Source organism: Hemicordylus capensis, chromosome 2 (assembly GCF_027244095.1).
Source record: "Hemicordylus capensis ecotype Gifberg chromosome 2, rHemCap1.1.pri, whole genome shotgun sequence".
NCBI classification, from domain to species: Eukaryota; Metazoa; Chordata; class Lepidosauria; order Squamata; family Cordylidae; genus Hemicordylus; species Hemicordylus capensis.
In genome coordinates, this window is record NC_069658.1 from 399808569 (window position 1) to 399829652 (window position 21084).

The 21084-nt window shown below is 43.9% G+C and overlaps 1 protein-coding gene across 8 annotated transcripts in view; it reads right to left on the reverse strand.

Annotated features, from left to right (window-relative positions):
• The window catches only part of DNAH17 (dynein axonemal heavy chain 17), a 279399-nt gene that overhangs the window by 31264 nt on the left and 227051 nt on the right, over positions 1 to 21084 (reverse strand). For 7 of the 8 annotated variants that reach the window (XM_053296349.1, XM_053296346.1, XM_053296347.1 and 4 more), the window contains 10 exons: positions 19386 to 19578; positions 16647 to 16882; positions 15813 to 15935; positions 12766 to 12970; positions 12257 to 12421; positions 11940 to 12080; positions 11364 to 11534; positions 10442 to 10564; positions 1989 to 2182; positions 7 to 155 (listed from right to left, as the gene is read on the reverse strand). In XM_053296349.1, coding sequence (XP_053152324.1) covers positions 7 to 155; positions 1989 to 2182; positions 10442 to 10564; positions 11364 to 11534; positions 11940 to 12080; positions 12257 to 12421; positions 12766 to 12970; positions 15813 to 15935; positions 16647 to 16882; positions 19386 to 19578 — 1700 coding nt within the window. The remainder of the gene's footprint in view (positions 1 to 6; positions 156 to 1988; positions 2183 to 10441; positions 10565 to 11363; positions 11535 to 11939; positions 12081 to 12256; positions 12422 to 12765; positions 12971 to 15812; positions 15936 to 16646; positions 16883 to 19385; positions 19579 to 21084) is intronic. The other variant, XM_053296348.1, reaches the window with a different exon arrangement.

Genomic DNA, 21084 nt, shown 5'->3' on the forward strand with positions numbered 1-21084 from the left:
ACTTACCTAATGCTTCAACATCCTTTAGTGGATCCACTCCAGGAGACAGGATAAAGAATATTGGTGTAGATTGACTGCTTTCTTCATAGGACTTGGAGAATTCAACGCTTCGGCCTTCAACAAATTTACTCCCCATCTTTTCTTCTACAAAGTTCCTGAGAAAAGCATATGAGACAATGAAATAGCTCTGAGAGTATTTTAATCAAAAGACATGCAGTGTTGCAGTTAGTTCTCACAAGGACATATATTCAGTTTTTCCACATACTTCTTAACATGGCTAAGAAGGGGAGGAAGCAAAGTTTTTATTTTATTTTATTTTTCCTGGCCTGTTTTGAGGGTCCGGGGTGGGTTGCAACACAGGAACATAGGAAGCTGCCATATACTGAGTCAGACCATTGGTCTATCTAGCTCAGTTTTGTCTTCACAGACTGGCAGCAGCTTCTCCAAGGTTGCAGGCAGGAATCTCTCTCAGCCCTATCCTGGAGATGCTGCCAGGGAGGGAAATTGAAACCTTCTGTTCTTCCCAGAGCAGCTCCATCCCCTGAGGGGAATATCTTACAGTGCTCACACTTCTAATCTCCCATTCATATGCAACCAGGGCAGACCCTGCTTAGCTAAGGGAATAAGTCATGCTTGCTACCACAAGACCAGCTGTCACTTCATGTTGACAAGTATAATCCATGGAAGAGCTAACCTGGTAGCCACTTGTTGACAAAGAGCAGCTTCAAACCAGAAACATAAATCCCTGGGACTGACACATTCTGCAACTTGATGACAGATGCATTTTGCAGTTATAGCCCTGGAGATAGCAAAGGCTTGATGGAATTCACTGGCAGTGCTACTTTGCATGGCTTGCACAGCTTGCTTTCTGGAAGTATACAGCCTCCCATGAGTCTCTAAGGGGAACATGTTGTTTGCTAACATTCTCTTGCTAATGCAGCAGCAGAGCAGTTGTTCTTTGGGGCCTAGGAAACAGCCAAAGGTTTATTTTGTGCTATTAAACTTGCAGCAGAAAATGAGTAGCTAAGGCTATCTAGTTTTTTGTTTAGCTATGATTCTAGTAGGTTGAGGGGTGGCAAGTAACTACCAAAAGGGTCTTCTCCCAAGTCTTTCTGTGGTGTTATCAAATGACAACTAGATACTTTAATATTGACAATTTTACATTTATTTGGCAATCTTATTTCTGCAAAAAATGGAAAATCTGCTGAGCAAAATGATGAGACAAATAACTGTTATAACTGAGTAGAAGAACCAATCTCCCCGCCACCTTAATGTTAATATGGCTGTTCTAGCATTCTGGAGCTGTTAAAATCAAGCCCTGGAGCGTTCCCAGACAGCAGGTGGGTTTTCTGCGCGGCTTTACTGCGAGTTCAAAGTTGTCCCAAAAAACCAATGCAAAAAGTGGATTTTTTAAACCCCAGATATAAATCAGGCTACACTCTAATACATGATGAAAAACCTGAATTGTGTGTGAAGTGCTCCCTGATAGCTCGCAGGAACTTTGGGGTAAATTTGACCAATATGTGAATGCACCCCTCCGTTCTGGAGGAGATGCAAACTAAAGGTCGGGTGTGAAAAACTCCCTTCCCATGACTGGAATGTATTCCTTCCTTGGAACCAGGGGCATATGAAATCCAACAGAAGCCTGGGCCTCTGTGTATAGTGTGTAGAAAGGGCAACTTTGTCTATCTGCCTTTTACATGGGCCTGGGGATATGCCAGGTCACATTTTGCAGTTTGTTAGGCACCAGCTCCAGAGGGAGTTTGGGGGTGGCGGGGGGGGGGGCAGGGAGAATAGCCAAGATGAATGGTGTGGGCATTATCTTTTTCACCAAAGTATCTTGCAATCCTCTCTATGTACCAGCTGCTCTATGGTGACTCCACTACTCCTGTGTACCAGCTGCTCTATGGTGACGTTATCTCCATTCCTGAGTGCAGGAACCCAAGTTTTTCCTATTCTCCAAGCTCTTGAAAGAACTCAACACATACTTGACTGCATAGGTCATGCGGTCTGGCCTCATGCATCGCATCATGCATAGCTTCTGCAAGGCTGTTTTGTTCTTCCACTCCTTGGGGAATACTTCTTTCTCAGGGGTTTCAGACTCTACAAACTTTTTCCACCGCTTAGCAGAACCTTCAATATCACTGTCCAAATTTTTGAACTCATCCATTTCAGAGAGGACCTGAAAAAATATTAACAGAGGCTATGGGGTTGATAACTCTTGCCCAGGGATGTTCCCAGTTACACCACTTGGCCTCATCTCCACGTCTCCATAGTGCACCTAAAAGCAGATTCAGCTGCTGAATAGCACAATCCCTCTCTAACTACACACACTTTCAATTCCTTCCAATAAGTTTGCTTTTCTAGTATTCTACTAATGCCTTCCTGAACTGACAGAATACTGACCGATTCCTTATATCAGCTCAAGTGAAAATATGGGGTCTATTGTACATTGCCACTGATGGCAAGAGGAGGGCCAAGTGGGATACTGGAGATACAATGATGAAGGCATTTGTGTCACCCTTGTAGTACAGGGACAAGTGAGCAAATAGATCCATGTGCCTTAACTTGACTTCAGCTAAAACAGCATGGGCCATAGTGATTTCAGTGCTGAAATCCCACTGATACTGGGAGGAGTTATCACCTTACCATTTCTCTTCTTAACAAGGGCACAAAAGGGACTAAAGGACTCTAAAGATTAGTAAAGCACTAAAGGACAGGAACACTTCCCTTATGTCAAGTCAATCTTTATTTACGGTCATTGACCAAACAACTTACCTTATGATTAGCAAGTGCTTCTCATAGTGGTTGGTATCATCATGGTTGATTTTTGACTGCATTCTGGAAGAGTTTTACTCTTGTAATACAACTACAGTCTATTTTAATGATTACTTTAAAGTACACATGAAAACAAATGGGAAAGTAAGTGCTGCTGTGGCCTGTAGGCAGGCTGTAAAAATATCACTAAGGAGATGCTCAGCATCTGACTGCAGAGCCAAAACGTGCAAGGAAGGAGAATGGAGCATTGGTCTTCACTTACCGTTAAGGCTCCTTCTTGATGGAGCCAAGGACATCTCTCATTGGGTTATCCTTTCCATGTGCTCCCAGGCAGGACTAATGAAATTCTGTTACTAGCCTTAAGAGCCCGGGATGGATAAGCCCGCCCAGTTCTTTTAGGCCAAAGTGCAAGTAGCACAGAATGAAGAAAATATCAAAAAGAGATCACACACACACACACACACCCACACCCACACACACACACACACACCAGATGAAAACAGGAGAATACAGTGATTCCACATATATAAGACTAGTGCTCTTAAACATCTTGGATTGGATTCCCATGGAGTAGGCCGGGACACCACCTGGGAGGGCCGATATGTCCTCGGCTCCAGCATCAAGAAGGAGCCTTCACGGTGAAGAGACAAACACATCGATCTTGTAGCGGTTTGTGAATGTCGAAGGTGCCTTCCAGGTTGCAGCTCTGCATATCTCATGTACTGGAGTTGAGAAGGCAGCAGATGTAGTTGCCGCTCTGGTTGAATGTGCTAGAATGTGTTCTGGAGCTAGCAGATTTTAAGATTCATATGCCAGGGAAATACAAGCAGGTATCCATCTGGCAAGGGTCTGTGAAGATACTTGGCTTTCCATTGAAGCTGCTAGGAAACTAATAAATAGAGATTCTGATTTCCTAAAGCCCTCTGTGCGTCTCAAGTACATCTTTAAGCATATGCGAACATCTAGCTTATGCCATTCCCACTCTCTTGGATGCATCGGCCTTGGACAGAAAGATGGCAGAATTATATCTTGAGAATGGTGAAAGGCTGAGGACACCTTAGGCCTGATGAATGGATCTGGGATGAGACGTACAGAATCTGCTGAGAATACGCATAGATGCTTGTGTGAAGATAGTGCATTCAGCTCTAATACTCTTCTTGCCGATATTATCGCCACTAAGAATGCAGTTGTGTAAGATAACACCCTTAAGAAAATGGACCTAATTGGTTCAAAGGGCACAGTTTGCATAGCTTTTAAAATGATGCGTAGCTTCCACGATGGAAAGCGATGGACCTCCATTGGAGATAAAAGGGTTGCAACCCTAAGAAATCTTTTGATATGGGGATGATTTATCATCCTGGATTTAGAGAGGCTGCTTATAACTCCTGCTAGGGAGGTCGCCTGCCTCTTTAAGGTATTTGCTTTGAGACCCTTATCTAATCCGTCCTGAAGAAATGCAAGATCTTTAACGAACGGCGCCCCACGAGGTCTTGCATGGCTTGTTGACCATCATAGGAACGCTCTCCACGTGTATTGATATATACACTTTGTGGAATCTCTCATGGATGCTAGCATAGTATGCAATACTTTGTTAGAATAACTGAACCTACTCAAGACGCTCTGCTTAGTCTCCAGGCGGCTAGCTGAAACCAATCTAGATCATGGTGTTCGACTGGACCCTGATGGAGGAGGTCTGCTGACACCAGAAGAAGCCATGGTTTTTGTGTGGCCATGTGATATGGTTCTGGAAACCATGGCCTCCTGGGCCAGTAAGGTGCTAACAGAATGACTTGTGCCCTGAGTAATCAGACCCTGAGAAGAAAGCAGGCTAGGAGTGGTATTGGTGGAAACGCATACAGTAGTTCCTGAGGCCATTCCGCTGATAGGGAATCCATTCCCTCTGCTTGCAGACATGGAAACCGGGTGAAGAACCTGGGGAGTTGTCTGTTCAAGGTTGATGAGAAAAGGTCGACTACTGGAGGGCCGAACTGTTGTGTGGCCTTCATGAAGATCCTCCTGATGAGCGCCCATTCGCCGGGTAGTAGTTATTCCTGACTCAACTAGTCCGCAATGGAGTTGAGGTCCCCCTGGACATGATGAGCCATCACAGACGCTAGATGATCCTCCACCAAGGACTTTAACAGGGATGCTTCTATTTGGAGAGAGTGCAACCTGGTTCCTGCTTGCCTGTTTATGTGGGCTTTCGCAGTCGTATTGTCCATTCTGATTAACACGTGGCTGTTGAGAATCAGGAACCAAAATGCTAACAGGGCAAGGCGTATGGCTCGTAACTCCAACCAGTTGATGCTGTGCATTCTTTCTTCCGTTGAGCAAGTGCCCTGGGCTGCTCTGTGTTGGCAATGGGCTCCCCATCCTGTTTTGCTTGCATCATTTGTAATTATTATTTGAGTTGGTTCAAGGAACTCCTTTCCCCATCTGATGTTGTCATCCATCAACCACCACTGGAGAGATGTTAGAACCTCTTGTGGGACAAAGATGTTTATATTGACCTTGTTGATGGGTACTCTGAATTTCAGAAGAAACCACTGTAACGGTCTCAGGTGATATCTGGCTCATGGTACCGAATCCAGTGTGGCCACCATTAGGCCCAGAAGGCATGCAAGGGACAACAGTCTGGCCTGGTGAGCATGCAGCACTTCTGTGACTTCCACCTTTAAAATATTTATCCGTTCCTCTGGTAAGTATAGTCTGTCTTTTTAGGTATTGATCAAAGCGCCAAAATGAAGAATCTTGCATGATGGTAGAAGGTGGCTCTTTTCTTTGTTTATGAGAAAGCCATGCTGTTCTAGTGTGTAAAGAGTCAGATGAAGATCTTTTGCCGCTGCAATCTTGGACGGAAACCTCAGAAGCAGATCGTCAAAATAACAGAAGATGCGTACTCCTTGCAGTCTTAAGTGTGCAATCAAGGGTGCTAGCATCTTGGTAAATATTCTTGGGGCTGAGGACAGACCGAATGGAAGCGCCTTGTATTGATAATGCATCCTGCAATATTTGAACCAAAGAAGATGGTGGCTTTTGGAGTGTACTGGGATGTGTAAATATGCTTCTTTTAGATCTATGGAAGCTAACAAGTCCAGGTGTTGTAAGGCTTCCGTTATTGTTCGAAGGGATTCCATGTTAAATTTGTGCTTTGGAACCCACTGGTTCAGGAATTTTAAGTCCAATACGGCCCTAAGAGACTTGTCCTTTTTGGGGACAGTAAACATTATTGAGTATATACCCTGTCCTTGTTGTTGGATAGGTACAATCTCTATTGTGCCTATAAGCATTAGGTGTTGGATGGCATCTAGAAGACCTAAACATTTGATAAGCCAACATGATTTTGGAGTTGGTAGGAATCTGTTGGGGGGAGCTGCTGATAGCTCTACCTTGTATCCTGTCTCTATTGTAGATAGGACCCACAGATCCATTGTTGCTTCCTGCCATTGTTGAATGAAGGTTGACAGTCGACCTCCCAGAGCTCCCAATGGGCAGTCATTGCTATTTTTGAGATTTGGGTTGGCTGGCAAAGGCCTGTCTGCCCTGATTGTAGGCCCTACCACCCCGCTGTCTATTCCATTGAGGGTGTTGGTATCTGAAATCTCTGTCTCTCCCTCGAAAGGTCGAAAAGCCCGAAAGTGCTGGTACTGCAACTGAAAAGGTCTTCTAGGAGGCGGACGCTCCTGTCTACGTGGAGCTGGAGGAAGAGGCATGGTTTTATGTTTGTTCTTTGGCTCTACCAATACCTCTTTTAGTGCTTCCTCCCCAAACAACTTTATCCCATCATAAGGCACCACTGCCAGATTTGACCGTGATGCGTCATCCACCGGCCAATGCTCCAGCCATAGGTTACAGCATTCTACCACCGTAGCTGTGGCGGCCCTTGAAGAAAATCTTATGGCATCCAGGGTTGCATCTGAAACAAAGGCTTGTGCCTTCTGAATTTTAATCAGCTGATGTCTTAAACTAAATATGTCAGTAGGAGGTTCCTGGATGAGGTCATCCAACCACACCACAGATGCCCTGGATAAAATAGATGCAGCAGCTGAGGCCTTCATAGAGAGGGATGAGGCCTCATTAGCTCTCTTAAAGGAAGCCTCAATTTTTTTGTCATTTTGGTCTTTTAAGGCTGACTCCCCATCCCTAGGTAACAATGCCCCATTTAATAGGGCGACCACAGGGGCATCTGCCACAGGTACCTTGAGTGTGTCCACGGCCTCTTGCTGAAAGGCATAATATTTGCTGGCTACTGTCACGGATTTCTGATTGGATGTAGGAAGGAGCCATTCCTCTTTAACCATATCAGCCAGCAGTTCTGGTAGTGGTAATATAGGAGCTCTTTACTTTTATGTTTAGGGAAAACCAGGGATCCCTTAGTAGGTGGAGCAATTTCTGCATTGGTAGGAGTTTGCAGGGCCAATGCATTAATAGCTCTAGACACTAGAGGGCCGAAGTCCCCCTGTGAAAACAGACATTGAGTTAGTGTGGATGCAGGGTTATCCTGATCATCCAACCACTCTCCTTCCTCCTTATCAAGTGGATCTATAGCAGACCTGCACAACTCAAATGACCTGGCAGGCCAAAACCAATCGTGACTTGGTTCATGGGGGCCGAGGTCAATTCCTAGGGTGCTGATTATTAGAGTAACACTTAATATCAATCAACCAACCAATCAACTGAATTAAAGTGAAATGAATTAAAAATGAATTAAAAATGAATTTAATCAATATTTAACTTTTGATGTTCTGGCAGGCCAAGATTGATTTAAATTAATATGAAATAAGTTGAATTAAAATTCATTCTAATAATATAAATATTATACAATCTGTACAAAATACATAATAAAATGCATTGTTCTTCCTTTCCTTTCCACCTCTGCCAAATCATCACACAAAACATGGAACACTTTCAAGGGGAAAAAAAATGATAACCTCTTATAATTTTGGAAAAGAATGGAGAAGGGGAAAGAAAGATGGAAAGGATGCAGCAGGAGGCTTGGCCTGAGAGAGAGAGAGAGAATGGAGCAGTCTTGGAGAGAGCGAGAGAGCGAGATAATGGAGCAGTCTTGGTGTGTGTGTGAGAGACTGAGCATGGAGCAGTCTTGGTGGGAGAGAGAGAGAGAGAGAGAATGGAGCAGTCTTGGGGGGGGGAGAGAGAGAGAGAGAGAATGGAGTAGTCTTGGTGGGAGAGAGAGAGAATGGTGCAGTCTTGGTGGGGGGGGAGAGAGAGAGAGACTTAAGAGACTTAACTGTGCAGGCACGCCTCGCAGTTGGGAAGCAACACCCGGCCAAATGGCAGACCCGAGTGTCGCTCTGGTTTCTGCCGCTGTGCACCACTGCTGCCGTGGGGGAGGGTAAGGAAGAACACCTGCACTCCCGCAGCCATCTCCTTGGCCGTGCAGTGGCTGGAATTTTTTTGGAGGTTTTTTTAAGCAGCAGGGGGAGGAAGAGGAAATAGCCCCAGGCGCCAGGAAAAAAGGCCTCATGGGCCGCATCCGGCCCCCGGGCCGCATGTTGTGCAGGCCTGATGTATAGGGAGATTGCCTGGTATTGGTACTGCAGCTGGAATTGGTGTAGGAGTATTAATAGGTTTTGTAATAGGAACAATTCCTGCACTAGTTGGAATTGGAGGTGGAGGGTGAACAGGTGCCAGTGGCTCATTTGGGAACAGTGGTGGCAATGGGTTATTGGGTGTAATATCAGGCGATTCGCCCCAGCCCCTTCCGACCACCCCCTCTTCAATCCACCAATTTGACCCGATCTTGTGGATGAGAGTCCTCCAAGCCATCAGCATCAGTATACTGCCTCTTGCGCCTGGCCTTTTTGGGTGAACGGGGAGGTAGACACCTCAGAGGAAGAGGAAGATATTGAGCGATCCCTGCCCCTTCTCTTGGTTCTTTTATGCTTTGTAACCTGCTTCAAAGAAACACTTAAAGTTTCTTTGACCCAATTTTGCCAGGAGGTAGGCATTTCCAAAGGGAGATGACTAGGTTGCAGATCTGGTGCATTCTGCACATCAGGGGCTGGCTGGGGGTTAGCTAAGGGGGGTCCCTGGCTAGCCGCAACAAGGAGGGATCTAATTGGTCCTTAAGAACTGTCCCTGGCTCCGGCTCTGGCTCCCTGGCGGTCCGTGGGAGACGCGCGGCTTAGTTTAGCGGCAGTTCCCGGGTTTTCCGCCAAAATTGACAAACCACCACTTTCAGAACTGCTAGATGTTGCATCGGTTGCAATGGCATTCCTTGGTTCTTACAAGCTTGGGTTAGGTGGGAGCGAGCCCGAGGACTGGCCCACGCTACCCAGCTGCGACTCTCCCCTTGCTCTTGAGGAGCTCCTTGTGGTGCGGGTTAGTAAGGAGGGACCTGGTTTGGCGTCCCTGCCGAACCGGGTCAAGATGAGCAGGGGACCCGATCCGGTGTCCCCTGCATCCATGCCCTCATTTAGTGCCGTTAGGGGCATGGCCGCTAATGGCGATGGAGGCGAACCCGGTGCTCTAGTAGTGAACATGAAGCCCGAAGTCTTTCTCCCTGTGGGGACTAAGATTCTTCTAATAGCCTGTCAGTGTTCCATAAAGGCAACAGGCAAGAGCTAAGCACACAGAAGCATGGAGGGGGGGATGTATACAGGAGCAATGGGCAAATGGAGATAAAAGGCAAAAATGAAGACAGAGTCCCTTTAAAAAAAGGGGGGGCGGATATAGCAACAAAGAAACAGATAGCTAGATTAAGGCAAAAATGAAGACAGACAGATAAGGAATTTACAGATAAGAGCTTTTGTAAAAGGGAGCAATACAAACAATCTCTGCCTAGGAGCGCAGCAGGACTAAAAGAACTGGGTGGGGTTATCCGTCCCAGGCTATTCAGGCTAGTAACACAATTTCATTAGTCTTGCCTGGGAGCACATGGGAAGGATAACCCAATGAGAGATGTCCTCGGCTCCAGACATCAGAGAAAGGGGTTTTTCAAAACTCCATGCATGCATCTGGATCCTGCACCACAGCCTGACAGGAAGTAATAGGAGCTGAATATGTTGAGATAAATGAGCATCTGGAAAAGCCCCTAGTCACAGGCTGAGGGAAAGAGAATGGTTCATTCTCACAGTTAGGTTTTCTCACACCAGGGCACTTTCCAGATCACATCCTACAATAGTGTCACTACGTGTCTGTTACATGTCTTCTGTACTGCCTGTGTTTCAGCATCGCAGTCCCTGTGTTGGCAGCAAGGTGCCGTTCACATTTGTGGTGCCTTCTTTCGGGTTTTATATTTGCGTTACAATACTACAACGTTGTAAAAAATAACTGTATTTTCCTGTTGTAGTTGGTTCGCACACGCTAGAAAAGACTGCTCCCCCTGCTGGTGGCTTTGCGCAAAACCCTTTATTTGTGGTTTAAAGATGATCCTGCCAAGCTGAAGTAAATGCTGAATAGTGTAGCATGTACAATTTCTCTAAAGGTGAGAAAATTGTTTCTTTGTAGCAGTTCTACAACTTCAAATGCATATGACTTCTCTTTTTAAATGGCCGACAAAGAGTATGACTGTTACAAGACTTCCCTAACCAGGTTCCTGTCAGTCATGGACTATGCTGCTGGATCCTACACTTCTGTAATGGATCCCTTTGAGAAGCTAAAAACATGAGTATTAGGACAGAAATGGGCTTTTCAAACAAACCTTAATTCCACCCCATCCTTGGCTTAATAAGAATTCTACTGGAGATGCTATTCCAGCTTTAAAGGGAAAGCGCAGGAGAAAATCTAGTTCTACTGGATTCACTTCTTTCTTCACTAACAAGACCTAGAGTAAAATAAGAAGGCATGAAATTAGGGTAGGGTATCCCACTTCCCTTGAACACAGTGGAACAACTGCTGTGACTCCATCCTGAGCATGTCTATCCTGGTCAATTCTTTCCCCATGTTTTTTGATAATGAAGTAGGGAAGCCTAAAGGCAAGGGCATGGACCCCATCAACAGGAGCCTAGCATAGCCAATACAGAAACCTGACTGCGTCGTGGGACCCCAAACCCCAATGGCTCCTGAGCACTAAATATCAACCGCTGATACAAGCCTAGAACACATAGCTTACTGGAGGGGCATCTGCTTGGGCCTTCAGTGGGGGGACAGGTCCTTGAGAATGCTAACTCTCCTTACCTAATTTGACTTTACCTGACTGGATTATACTACATAAGTGATCTCTTTGCCTGTTGGTTTTATTACTATAAAAGCTGCACACCAGCACTTCTGTTTCTTCTTCACTGAGGAGGTGTTACCTCTCACGCACGCATCCTGCCTTCTTTCATGTGGTTTTTCCTGGAAACATTGCCACAACTTGTTTTACAATACCCATTTCTTGCTTCTGCTCTCTCGAATTAGCTAATCCTTACCTCCCCCCGCCCCCCGCCCCAATGAGGTTACCAATCTGTATAAGGTACTGAAAGGGGAGTTAGTATCCATTACAGCTGGGCTGTAATAACCCACTGCCCACCTAATGATATGCTGATTACTATGCACGAGGGAAGATGACAGCGGACTCCAAGGCAGACAAACAAAAGTATCCAGCTCTTTCCTCAGTTATTGCCAGCATGCAATCGCCTTACCTGAAATGCCACTTGGGCAAGAAAAATGAGCTTGTCTCTCTCAAAAAGTCCCCTAGCTGTGTACATATAGACTGAATAAGTGATCTCGTCAGTTAGATTGATCACTCTGTGTTTCACATCGTCTGCTGGAAGAGTACGCTGGATGGCATTTTCGAAGACGACATTGAATGCCTGGTCAGAAAAGAAGCCAAATCATAAATCAAAAGAGTTTAAGGTTGTTGTAATACTTAGTGTCTTGTTTGTTAAACAACTCAGATAAATGAGGCTGGATGCCTTTATCCGAAAGATGAGATGTCCAGCATTTGGACTCTACTGTAGCATAAACACCAAGATTCAAGTCCCTTTAGCAAGATCTGCCAATGGAACCTTGGGTAAATTGATTCTGCCTGCTCCTTAGCTATTTTTTACTCTAATGGGCAGCCAGCCATCCCTTCTTTCTTCACTAACCAGCAGACTGCAAGATTAACTGCATAATAGGGAGTGAGTGACTTGGATACTGTGGTACTGGGAGAAGTAATTCTCCAACACAAATGTAGTCAACGAACCATCTAATTGACAGCTTCAATTGTTAATTACCTTTAGGGAGAACTGATAGATGGGATTGATTTTGTTGAGGTCATTCAGAATAAAATACAACAAAGATGCTCTTTCTGCTGCTGGTCTGTAGTTCTCTCTAGCTTCATTAATTTGAACTTCAGTAATTTTAGCCTCTTTCACCTAAAAAAACCCAAGCAAACCTCAATACATCATCTATTAGTGCTCTGGAAAACCACAGTGTACCTCTAGAGTCATTGCTTTGTTCTTAGGGTGGTAGACCGCAAGTATTCTTATGAGAGACCCCAGCAAGACCTCTCAGTACTACAGCTGTACCCAGAGTGGAGCAGCCCACTTACTTTTTGTTCTATCTCCATCGCTGTGCGCTTTGTTGTCTCTAGATTTTCCACCAAGGCTGTGTCCCCCAAAAAGTTTCCTGATGCAGCAGAGAGTCTAGCCAGTAAAGAATCCTCAAGCTCCTTTAGGATGATCTTAAATTCGTTCTGTTGCTTTGTGAGAGTGGCCTACAGCAGCAGTGAGAGAGAGAGAGAAAGGAGGATTTGGCACTCCTGGGTGAATCTCTTTATCACCCAAAGATGAGTTATCTTCACATGGGGGCTCCAAGTTGCTACAGTAAGACAGGTGGATGAAATAGGAGCCCATCAATTGTACTAAGTCTCCAAAATAGTTTTGTTCTCTCAAGAACTAAATCCACAAGGAGCTGAATGGGCTTCAGATATTCACCTTAGACCATTTGTTCTCTCTTGGAGTTACTGAAAATATATGGTTATCACCAATTCTAGCAACTTTTGGCTGAGATACCAACCATGTTGTTTGCCAAAAGCTCACAAACTAGCAAAAACAGTACCTTCAGTTCCTCTAGGTCAGGTCTCTCCTTAGCCACTACGGCAGCTAAAAGCTGGTCCTCCAATCCATCCCTGGTGACCAGGAAGTTGATCAATGTGCATTGGGCCTGCATCTCTGGTTTGTAGTGGGGATTGAAGTACTTGGTGTGCAGAATGAGTCGGAAGTTGGGATGGTATTCCACCTCTTTGTCTCCTATTTTAATGAACCTGGGGATTAGAGTTTTGAGAAGTTCTGAAGTACTGATCACATAAATTTATTTATCTGCTGATGTCCTAAGATGGCAACTAATAATAGTATTGCTGCTGCTGCCGCCACCTTTTATTTTAGCATAAATTCAGAGTTAACCAGTGGGAAACCCAAATATTCCTCTGGAAGAGTTATTTCAATAAACAAAACAGAGGAACCCAGTCATACATGATCTCCTCTTATAGCGGACTGGCAAGTGGGCTCCCACTAGGAGAGACAGATATTCGTGAGGAATGTTGTTTTACAGCTAAGCTATATGTGACATTAAATATATCAGTGTAGCTCTGTCTTTGGGTTTTTAAAAAAGTGTTGGGGTGTGATTTGGACTGGGTCTGTAGTGCTCAGGGAGATGAGGTCAACCATTTGCCTTCACCATGGTCCCAGATTGGATCTTCCTCCTGTGCCTGCTATTAGATCCCTGAGGGAAGCTGCTATTTGCATCAAGCATATAGAAACTGCTACTTTATTTTTGCTTCCAAACTAACAAGCACTTGACCACTTAAGTTTGCTATTAGCATATATGACCATACATATGATGATGAACAACCCTCAGTATATGTGATAAAGATCAACTTTTCCATAAATGGAAGCATGTAGAGTGAAATAATGTGATACTCCCTTCCCAACATAGAAAGTAAAGTAAAATAGGAAAGGGGCAATTAAGACACACATCTGGTGTTATTGCTCAGCAAGAGCCTCATGAAAAATCGCTTGGGCGATTGCAGAGATATTAAAAACTCCATTTAGTTTGCTTATCTAAACAGAAAAGCAGATGGAGTACAAAGGTTTACTCCACTGGATGGGTTCAGGATAGCCACTGCTCATAAAGCAGCATGCAGTCTACATAGCTAACCTAGTCATAGTAAAGAAACCTGGTTACTAGGTTGTTACATTCCTTTTGAGAGTTAATTAAAACCAATATCTTGTGCCATATGGCTTATAGGGATGTGCACGAATCGAGATTTGAGCACAGATTCAAAGCTGAACTGGTTCTTGGGCCTGCCAAGCCGATTTGACTGGTGGTGGGCACTGCTGGTGGTGGTGGTGAGAATGGCGAGTGGCACCTTTAAAAATGAGGACAGCAGGTCCTTACCTGCTCCTCTGCCGCTCCATGCAGCTTCCTTCTGAGGCTACGCACCCCCCAGCAGCCCGCGCTTGGCAGCAGTGCTCCCTCCAGCAGCCCTTACGTGATGGCATGTGCATGCGTGGAGACCATGTGTGTGCTGCTGCCACGTGCCACTGGCGCATGCAGGCTGCTGGGGAGGGGGGTGCACCGTCACAGCAGGAGGCTGCGTGGAGTGGTGAAGCCGCAGATAAGGATATGCTGTCCTGTACTCATTTTTAAAGGTGCTGCTCACCACCACCCCAGAGGCCCCCCCCCAGTAAAATTGGTTCGGTCACCCCATGAACTGATTCAGCTTCGAATCTGTGCTCGAATCTCGATTCATGCACATCCTTAATAACTTAATGGTCTGTAATAACGGTATTATATCCTTCAGATCCTTTAGAAAGCTTTTATCCCTCTCCTTAACCCAACGCTCCAACTTGGTAATTTGGGCAGTATACAAGTTAAATAAATAATAATAAATTGGATGAGATGTGGGTCTAATTAATGTGGCTTTGTTGGTAGAAAAACCCCCAAACACACTATAAAATGGTAGGCTGCCACCAATTACTGAATAATTTAACAGTACTCTTATAAACTTTGAGAGGTATATGAGCGTTTTGGTTTAAAGATCTAACTGAGGTACTGAGTTATAACTCTGCAAATTTCCAGTTTCTAACTAGTCGCCTTCTCTAAAGGATTATTATAAATTTCTTAATAGCTTGGCTGAACAGAAAATAGCATTAACATGGGGTTAACATGCACATAGATTACAAAGTTGCAGTCAAAGAAATAAAAAACCAAAATGTTCTCATTTAATACTTGCCCTGGATGACAAAGTGAGTCATGTATAAGGTTGCTAGGATATAGGCGGTCCATAGCAAGAGACAGTTCCAAATCAAATTCCCTCTGTGCCTCATTGTTGGAAAGCATAGTGTGGAAATCAGGAAGCATTGCATTGGTAACTCCAGAAAACTTCACAATAACATCAAGAGATTTGGCTGTATGCTTATAGGAAAACTTGGTTGCGAAGTAGCCAGGAATCACAATATAATCCAGAAAGACAGAACAGTGGACTAGGCAAGTTTCAGGCTTGTTCTAGCAGGTATATGCATTTGAGGTCATCTGCTAGTGTTTAGACACAAACAGTAATTATAAGTGATAAAGGTACTTTGGCCACTGTAGGCTCAGGTTTGTTAGAGGATTATATGTAACTCAGACAAGACCACTTTGTACAGTTTATATACCTACCTTTATGTTACAGAAAGTTTTTAAAAAACCCTATCCATGGCATAATGTGTAGTATTAGAGACATAACACTTCATCCTGATGCTGCTGCGGATGTCTAAGGCACCCCAATGCTGTTAAGAAGCAGGAGTTGCACAAGCAGCACTATCACAGTTCCCCCCATTGTGGCGAATGGGGAAAACTGTGGTTGTGCTGCTTGCGCAACTACTGCTTCTGAACAGCATTGAGGCTGTCTTAGAAGTCTGCAGCCACAGCCCTGGGATGGAGCATTGCATCTCCGGAACCCTGCACATCATGTAAGCCACTATCACCAGTGAAAGTTTTCAGAACAGGAAAGGAAAGTTAACAAGAGGCCTGAAAGGCTAATAGCCACAAACACATTCCCATTTTAAAAAGCAGGGGTTATTTTTATGTCAGCCCCTATGAAACAGCAGCAAGAGCAAACTTACCTCCCCTTCTTGATGGTGTTTCGACCTAGCAGAGGGTCCAGCACGGGCTCCACAGTCTCCCCAATATTCTCAATGAGCAACGTATCTCCATCAGAAACTGCTTGTTCAATAATGTCTAGATAGCTGCAGCAGCACCACCACCACAAGAAAACCAAACAGTGTTTTAGAACAGAAACTACTTCCTATAACATACTAACTAAAGGACATGGGGCGCAGTCCTGTACAAGTATGTAGAATGATGGTGCTCACAGAGAGTGGGATCTTATGGAAATAACTGCAGTGCAGTTCTGGATCCAGCTTCCCTGTATTCATTAATGCTGAGGCCTGGAGTGGGAGCTGAAGCAGAGGAGCTTTATTCCGCTGGGTCCCCAAACAAACAAGGGATATGGGGTGCCACTTTACACTTGTGGATTCTGATGGAGCTGTGTGCCTTGGGTGCCTTGTGACATTTGCTGTTGGATCTCTATATTATTATTATTATTTATTATTTTTACATTTATATCCCGCTCTTCCTCCAAGGAGCCTAGAGCGGTGTACTACATCCTTGAGTTTCTCTTTCACAACAACCCTGTGAAGTAGGTTAGGCTGAGAGAGAAGTGACTGGCCCAGAGTCACCCAGCTAGTTTCATGGCTGAATGGGGATTTGAACTCGAGTCTCCCCGGTCCTAGTCCAGCACTCTAGCCACTACACCACGCTGGCTCACTATAAGCAATGCTTTGAAGGGATTTGCATTGGTTTAATATAAACCACTCCTGGAACCTTATCAGTTGAAAAGCAAGGTGACAATACTTAAAATAAAACAAATGAAAATCAGAATAGAACTATGGCTCAACTTTCTCTGTCCTAGCCGGATGGCTTTTAGGTCTGTTCCATGTTTGTTCTTGATCCACTTGATTCCTTGGAGCTGGGCATCTACAATGAGAGGCCAACGCTCTGTATTGCAGAGTATAGTTGCATTTTCACTTGACATGCGGTCACTGGGAAGCCCTTGGTTGTTCCATGTTGCTATATCTGCATCATCTGTTAGGAGACTCATTGGATCCAGCCCAGGAGTGATGGGAATGGGCACCTGCAGGAAAAATGGGTATCTAGCAGTTTATGTATTTACTGTCCCAGAAAGAAGCTCACTATTTGGCTACAAGAACTCATGGGTATAGTGTATGCGAATAACGGAACTAAGTTCTTAATGGATGGTTAAGAAGAACCATCAGTAGCCATTAGCAAGAATGGTCAGAGGGCATCCTAGAGGGCATCCTAGACTCATCCATTATCGCCTAGAGTCTTTGGAGGAGGCGGAATATAAGAAAATTTTAATAATAATAATGATAAATAATAATCATGGGTATCTATAATCCTCTAGGGTTGCAACTTGCTAGATTCAAAGATTGGTTGAAGAGGCATTACTGATAACAGGGGAAATGGCTTTGACCCAGCTTGGCACTAGTGTGCTTACTGTTCAGGAGTTTCTTTCCCTCTGCATATTGCTATTGAGTCCATATGAACTGGGCTATCAAGGCACAGAGTGATGGCACAACTAGATGCATATTGGGTGCATAGCGAAAAACGGGGATTGAAATGTTCCAGGCATATTAATAAGGAACCAATAAGATAGGTGGGATTCACTGGGAAGGGAGGAAGGAGTTAGCAAACAGGCTACTCACAGAAGTATCATTGTGACAGAGGGTTGCGATACCTCAATAATGGGGAAATTGCAACAATAGTCTATGACATTGCTAGTTGGTCCCAAAAGGTGATCAAATGTTGGCTCTGTGCTGATAAGACTGAACAATACATGCTAGGTTAGAAGCTACATTAAGAGTGATGTGCTTTAAACAGTTCGGAGCTGAGGTTAACTAGCTGACTTTGTGTACTTTAAATATATGGATCATAAATATTTCTGGTCAATCCCAAGGGGATAAGGGCTTGGGGTATGCTTGGTACCTGATGCAGTGCTGGTGACAGTCCAAGAAGAGTCCATATGCAGCCTGAAAACTCTAGGAATCTTAAGATTTGGAATCTTAATTCCAAATAAGTGCAAGTGGAGCTTGCCAGAATATGTATACATAACATCTAGGGTATTACTTAATAAGAATAATGAACTTTATTTTTTAACCACCCCATAACAAATTGTTCTCTGGGTGGCTCACAACACAGCATTAAAACATTGAGCAAAAACACATAAAACACATGAAATCACAGCACACACACACAAATACAAAATAAAGTACAAAACCATTAAAAAAACCTTTTGAAAGCCAGTTTTTTAAAAATCAAATTTAAAATTAAAATTTAAAAGGCCCAAGTGAACAGAAAGGACTTTGCCTGGGTCTTTCCCAGATGGCAGCCTTAACCACAGAATTAAGTGGGGTAAAGTAGAGTGAGTTATGAGGTAATATATTAGCTGCATATAAGCGCAATAAAGATAATTTGATGAAATCCCGGGGCCATTCAAATAGGGTGAACATAAGTAGGCTTTTCTTAAAGCCTTGCTTTTTGTTATTTTTTTTTAAAAAAAACATTTGCTTGGTCATCTTGCAGAACATCGTATGCACCTGCCATTACGATGTTTTAAAAGAGGAAAGTGAGTCTTTAAGAAGAGCCTACTTATGTTCACCATAAAGTATCACTGGGAGTCGGAGTCAGGAGGCTATTCAAAAGGGAAAAAAGAGATAAATTTTATTAAAAGAGGAAAACAAAATGCACCAGGTAGGTGCACAGAACAATGTTCTGCAAGATCACCATGCAAATGTTAAAGCCTCACTTTTTTCTTTTTAAAGAAAAGAGACTCTATCAGCATGGCCCCTCCATGCATCAGTGTATATTGGATATATCAAAGTATCCCAAAAAGCTGCTGTAAAAAGTGGAACTTTTTAGCATGGAGATAATGCGGGCTAAGCTCCAACGCGCAGGGAAAAACCTGAATCATGTATGGAGTGCTCCCCGACATCTTGCATGGACTTCAACATAAATCCGCCCGAAGTAAAATCGCCATCTGGGAATGGCCCTGGTGTCTAAAAGAACAAAGTGATGATGCCAGGCAAATCTCACTGGGGAGGCTGCTCCATAAACGGGGTGCAATCACCTAAAATGCCCTCTCCCTAGTAGCCACCTGCCTCACCTCGTTTGGCAGGGGTACTTGGAGCAGGGCCTCCAAAGAAGATCTTAACGTCCAAGTCAGGACATATGGGGTAAGGCACTCTCTTAGGTAACCCAGTCCTAAGCCATTTAGGACTTTAAATGTTAAAACCAGAACTTTGAATTGGGCCCAGAAACAGACTGGGAGCCAGTGCTTCTTCATGTTCTTTATTTATTTTTTATTACATTTCTGCTCCTCCAAGGAGCTCCAAGTGGTGGCAAAAATGGTTCTTCCTGCCATTCATCTTCCAATGAGGATAATTCTGTGCTTAATTCTGTGAGGTAGGTTAGACCAAGAGAGGGTGATTGGCCCAAAGTGAGCTTCATGGTTGAGTGGGATTAGAACCAATCTCCTAGTCCTAGTCCAACATTCTAACCAGTACACTGTTTATTCACAGAGCTTCAACCAGCAATACACTAGTGTAATTTGGATTTACCTTTAGTGCATTTAAGTAAGGAGCCCAGTACTTGTCCAGAAGCTCGGTCCTGTATTTTTTGGTGAAGTAGCCAACATAGGAAACAAATGCAGTGATCAGCAGCACGTCCCCACACAAAGTCTTTTCCTGTTCACGGAAATTTTCCACAGACTCAGCCCAACGTACATTTTCTGATGCTAATCCACCAACCAGCCTTAAGAAACATTTCAAAGAGAGATATGCCATTGGTTAGCACAGCCTGGGACTCTAGCCAGCTTTGTCTTGGTGCTAGGTCTGTATCTTCCCAGAAGCAGATGAACTCCCTGCCTTGGAATGTATACATCTTCAGATAAATCTGGGCAATTTCTGTAGGCTGAGAGCCAGTTTTAGAATACACAATGGGCTGGAAGGCGGCAGCAAAAGCTCTACCTACACATAATGCACAATCCTGGTATGTCTTTTTGTATAGATCCCTGGCCACTACAGAGGGATGTGTTGTGCTTTTTCTTGTTATACTATCTGACTGTGCAATTTCTGGTGTGAGACTCAGTGGCACTTTTAAAGATGTTTTGAAGAAAATAATCACATCAGATCTCTTTTTAAAAAAAGCAGAAAGCGCAGCTTGCCTTTGAACTAACAGCCACCCTCTAAACTCTAATTGCAGTTTCTCTGCATAACTTATTCATCTTTGACTCACTCTTTCTTGTGTAGCATCTCATTTTCAGGAAATGGTTCATAGCATGCTGAGAAGTATAACAAATTTTCTCTTACCAATTCAGTCTTCTAGCCAGCTGGAATGACCAAAAGCCCTAGTACTGCTGACTCCAAATACTGAAAATACTGAATGACCTCCTCAGGATCAGAAGATTTGAAAAAAGAAATGCAGTATGTTTGGGATTCTTTCAATTGCTTTTTGGTTTATACTATTTTAAGATCCACTGTTATTCAGTTCTTTCAGATGCCAAACGTTAAGAGACTTTGGGTTCTCACAATAAATGTCATCTACCCTGCCCTTGACTTAAGTTTAGAAAATGTCACAGTATGATTATCAAAGTATGTGGTGGAGCAACTGAAAGATCGCACACAGTTGTGCCACCTTCTTAAATTATTTAACATATTTGTATACTGCCTACTATCGAAGTCTCCAGAAAATTTACAGAAATAAAACAAACCAAGAAGTTTTAAAACAAACAGATTAAAAGTTCAAATTAAATACCCATAAAACTACCAAATAGCTAAAAAGCTTTGTGGAAGAGATGTGTCTTTAGTTTTTTCCTAAATGCCAATAGGGATGGAGTAGCTCTAATCTCAGCAAGAAGTTCATTCCACAGCTCTGGAGCAACAACAGAGAAATCTCTCCTTTGAGTTGTCACCAGATGAGCTGGCAGCACCCTCAGATGAATCTTCCCTGAAGATCTTAATAGGCGGGTGCTGGGGTTCATAATGAAGAAGGCTTTCTCTTAAATACCCTGGGCCCAAGCTATTAAGGGCTTTATAGGTAATAACCAGCACTTTGTATTTTGGCCGGAAACCTATTGGTAGCCTGTGTTGTTCTTTTAAAACTGGAGTAATATGGTCTCTTAAGTACTTCCTGGAGACCAACATGGCAGCAGTATTCTACACCAGTTCTGGATTACATACAAATGCAGCCCCACGTAGAGTGCATTGCAGTAATCAAATCTGGAGGTTGCCAACATGTGCACCACTGTCTTAAGGTCCT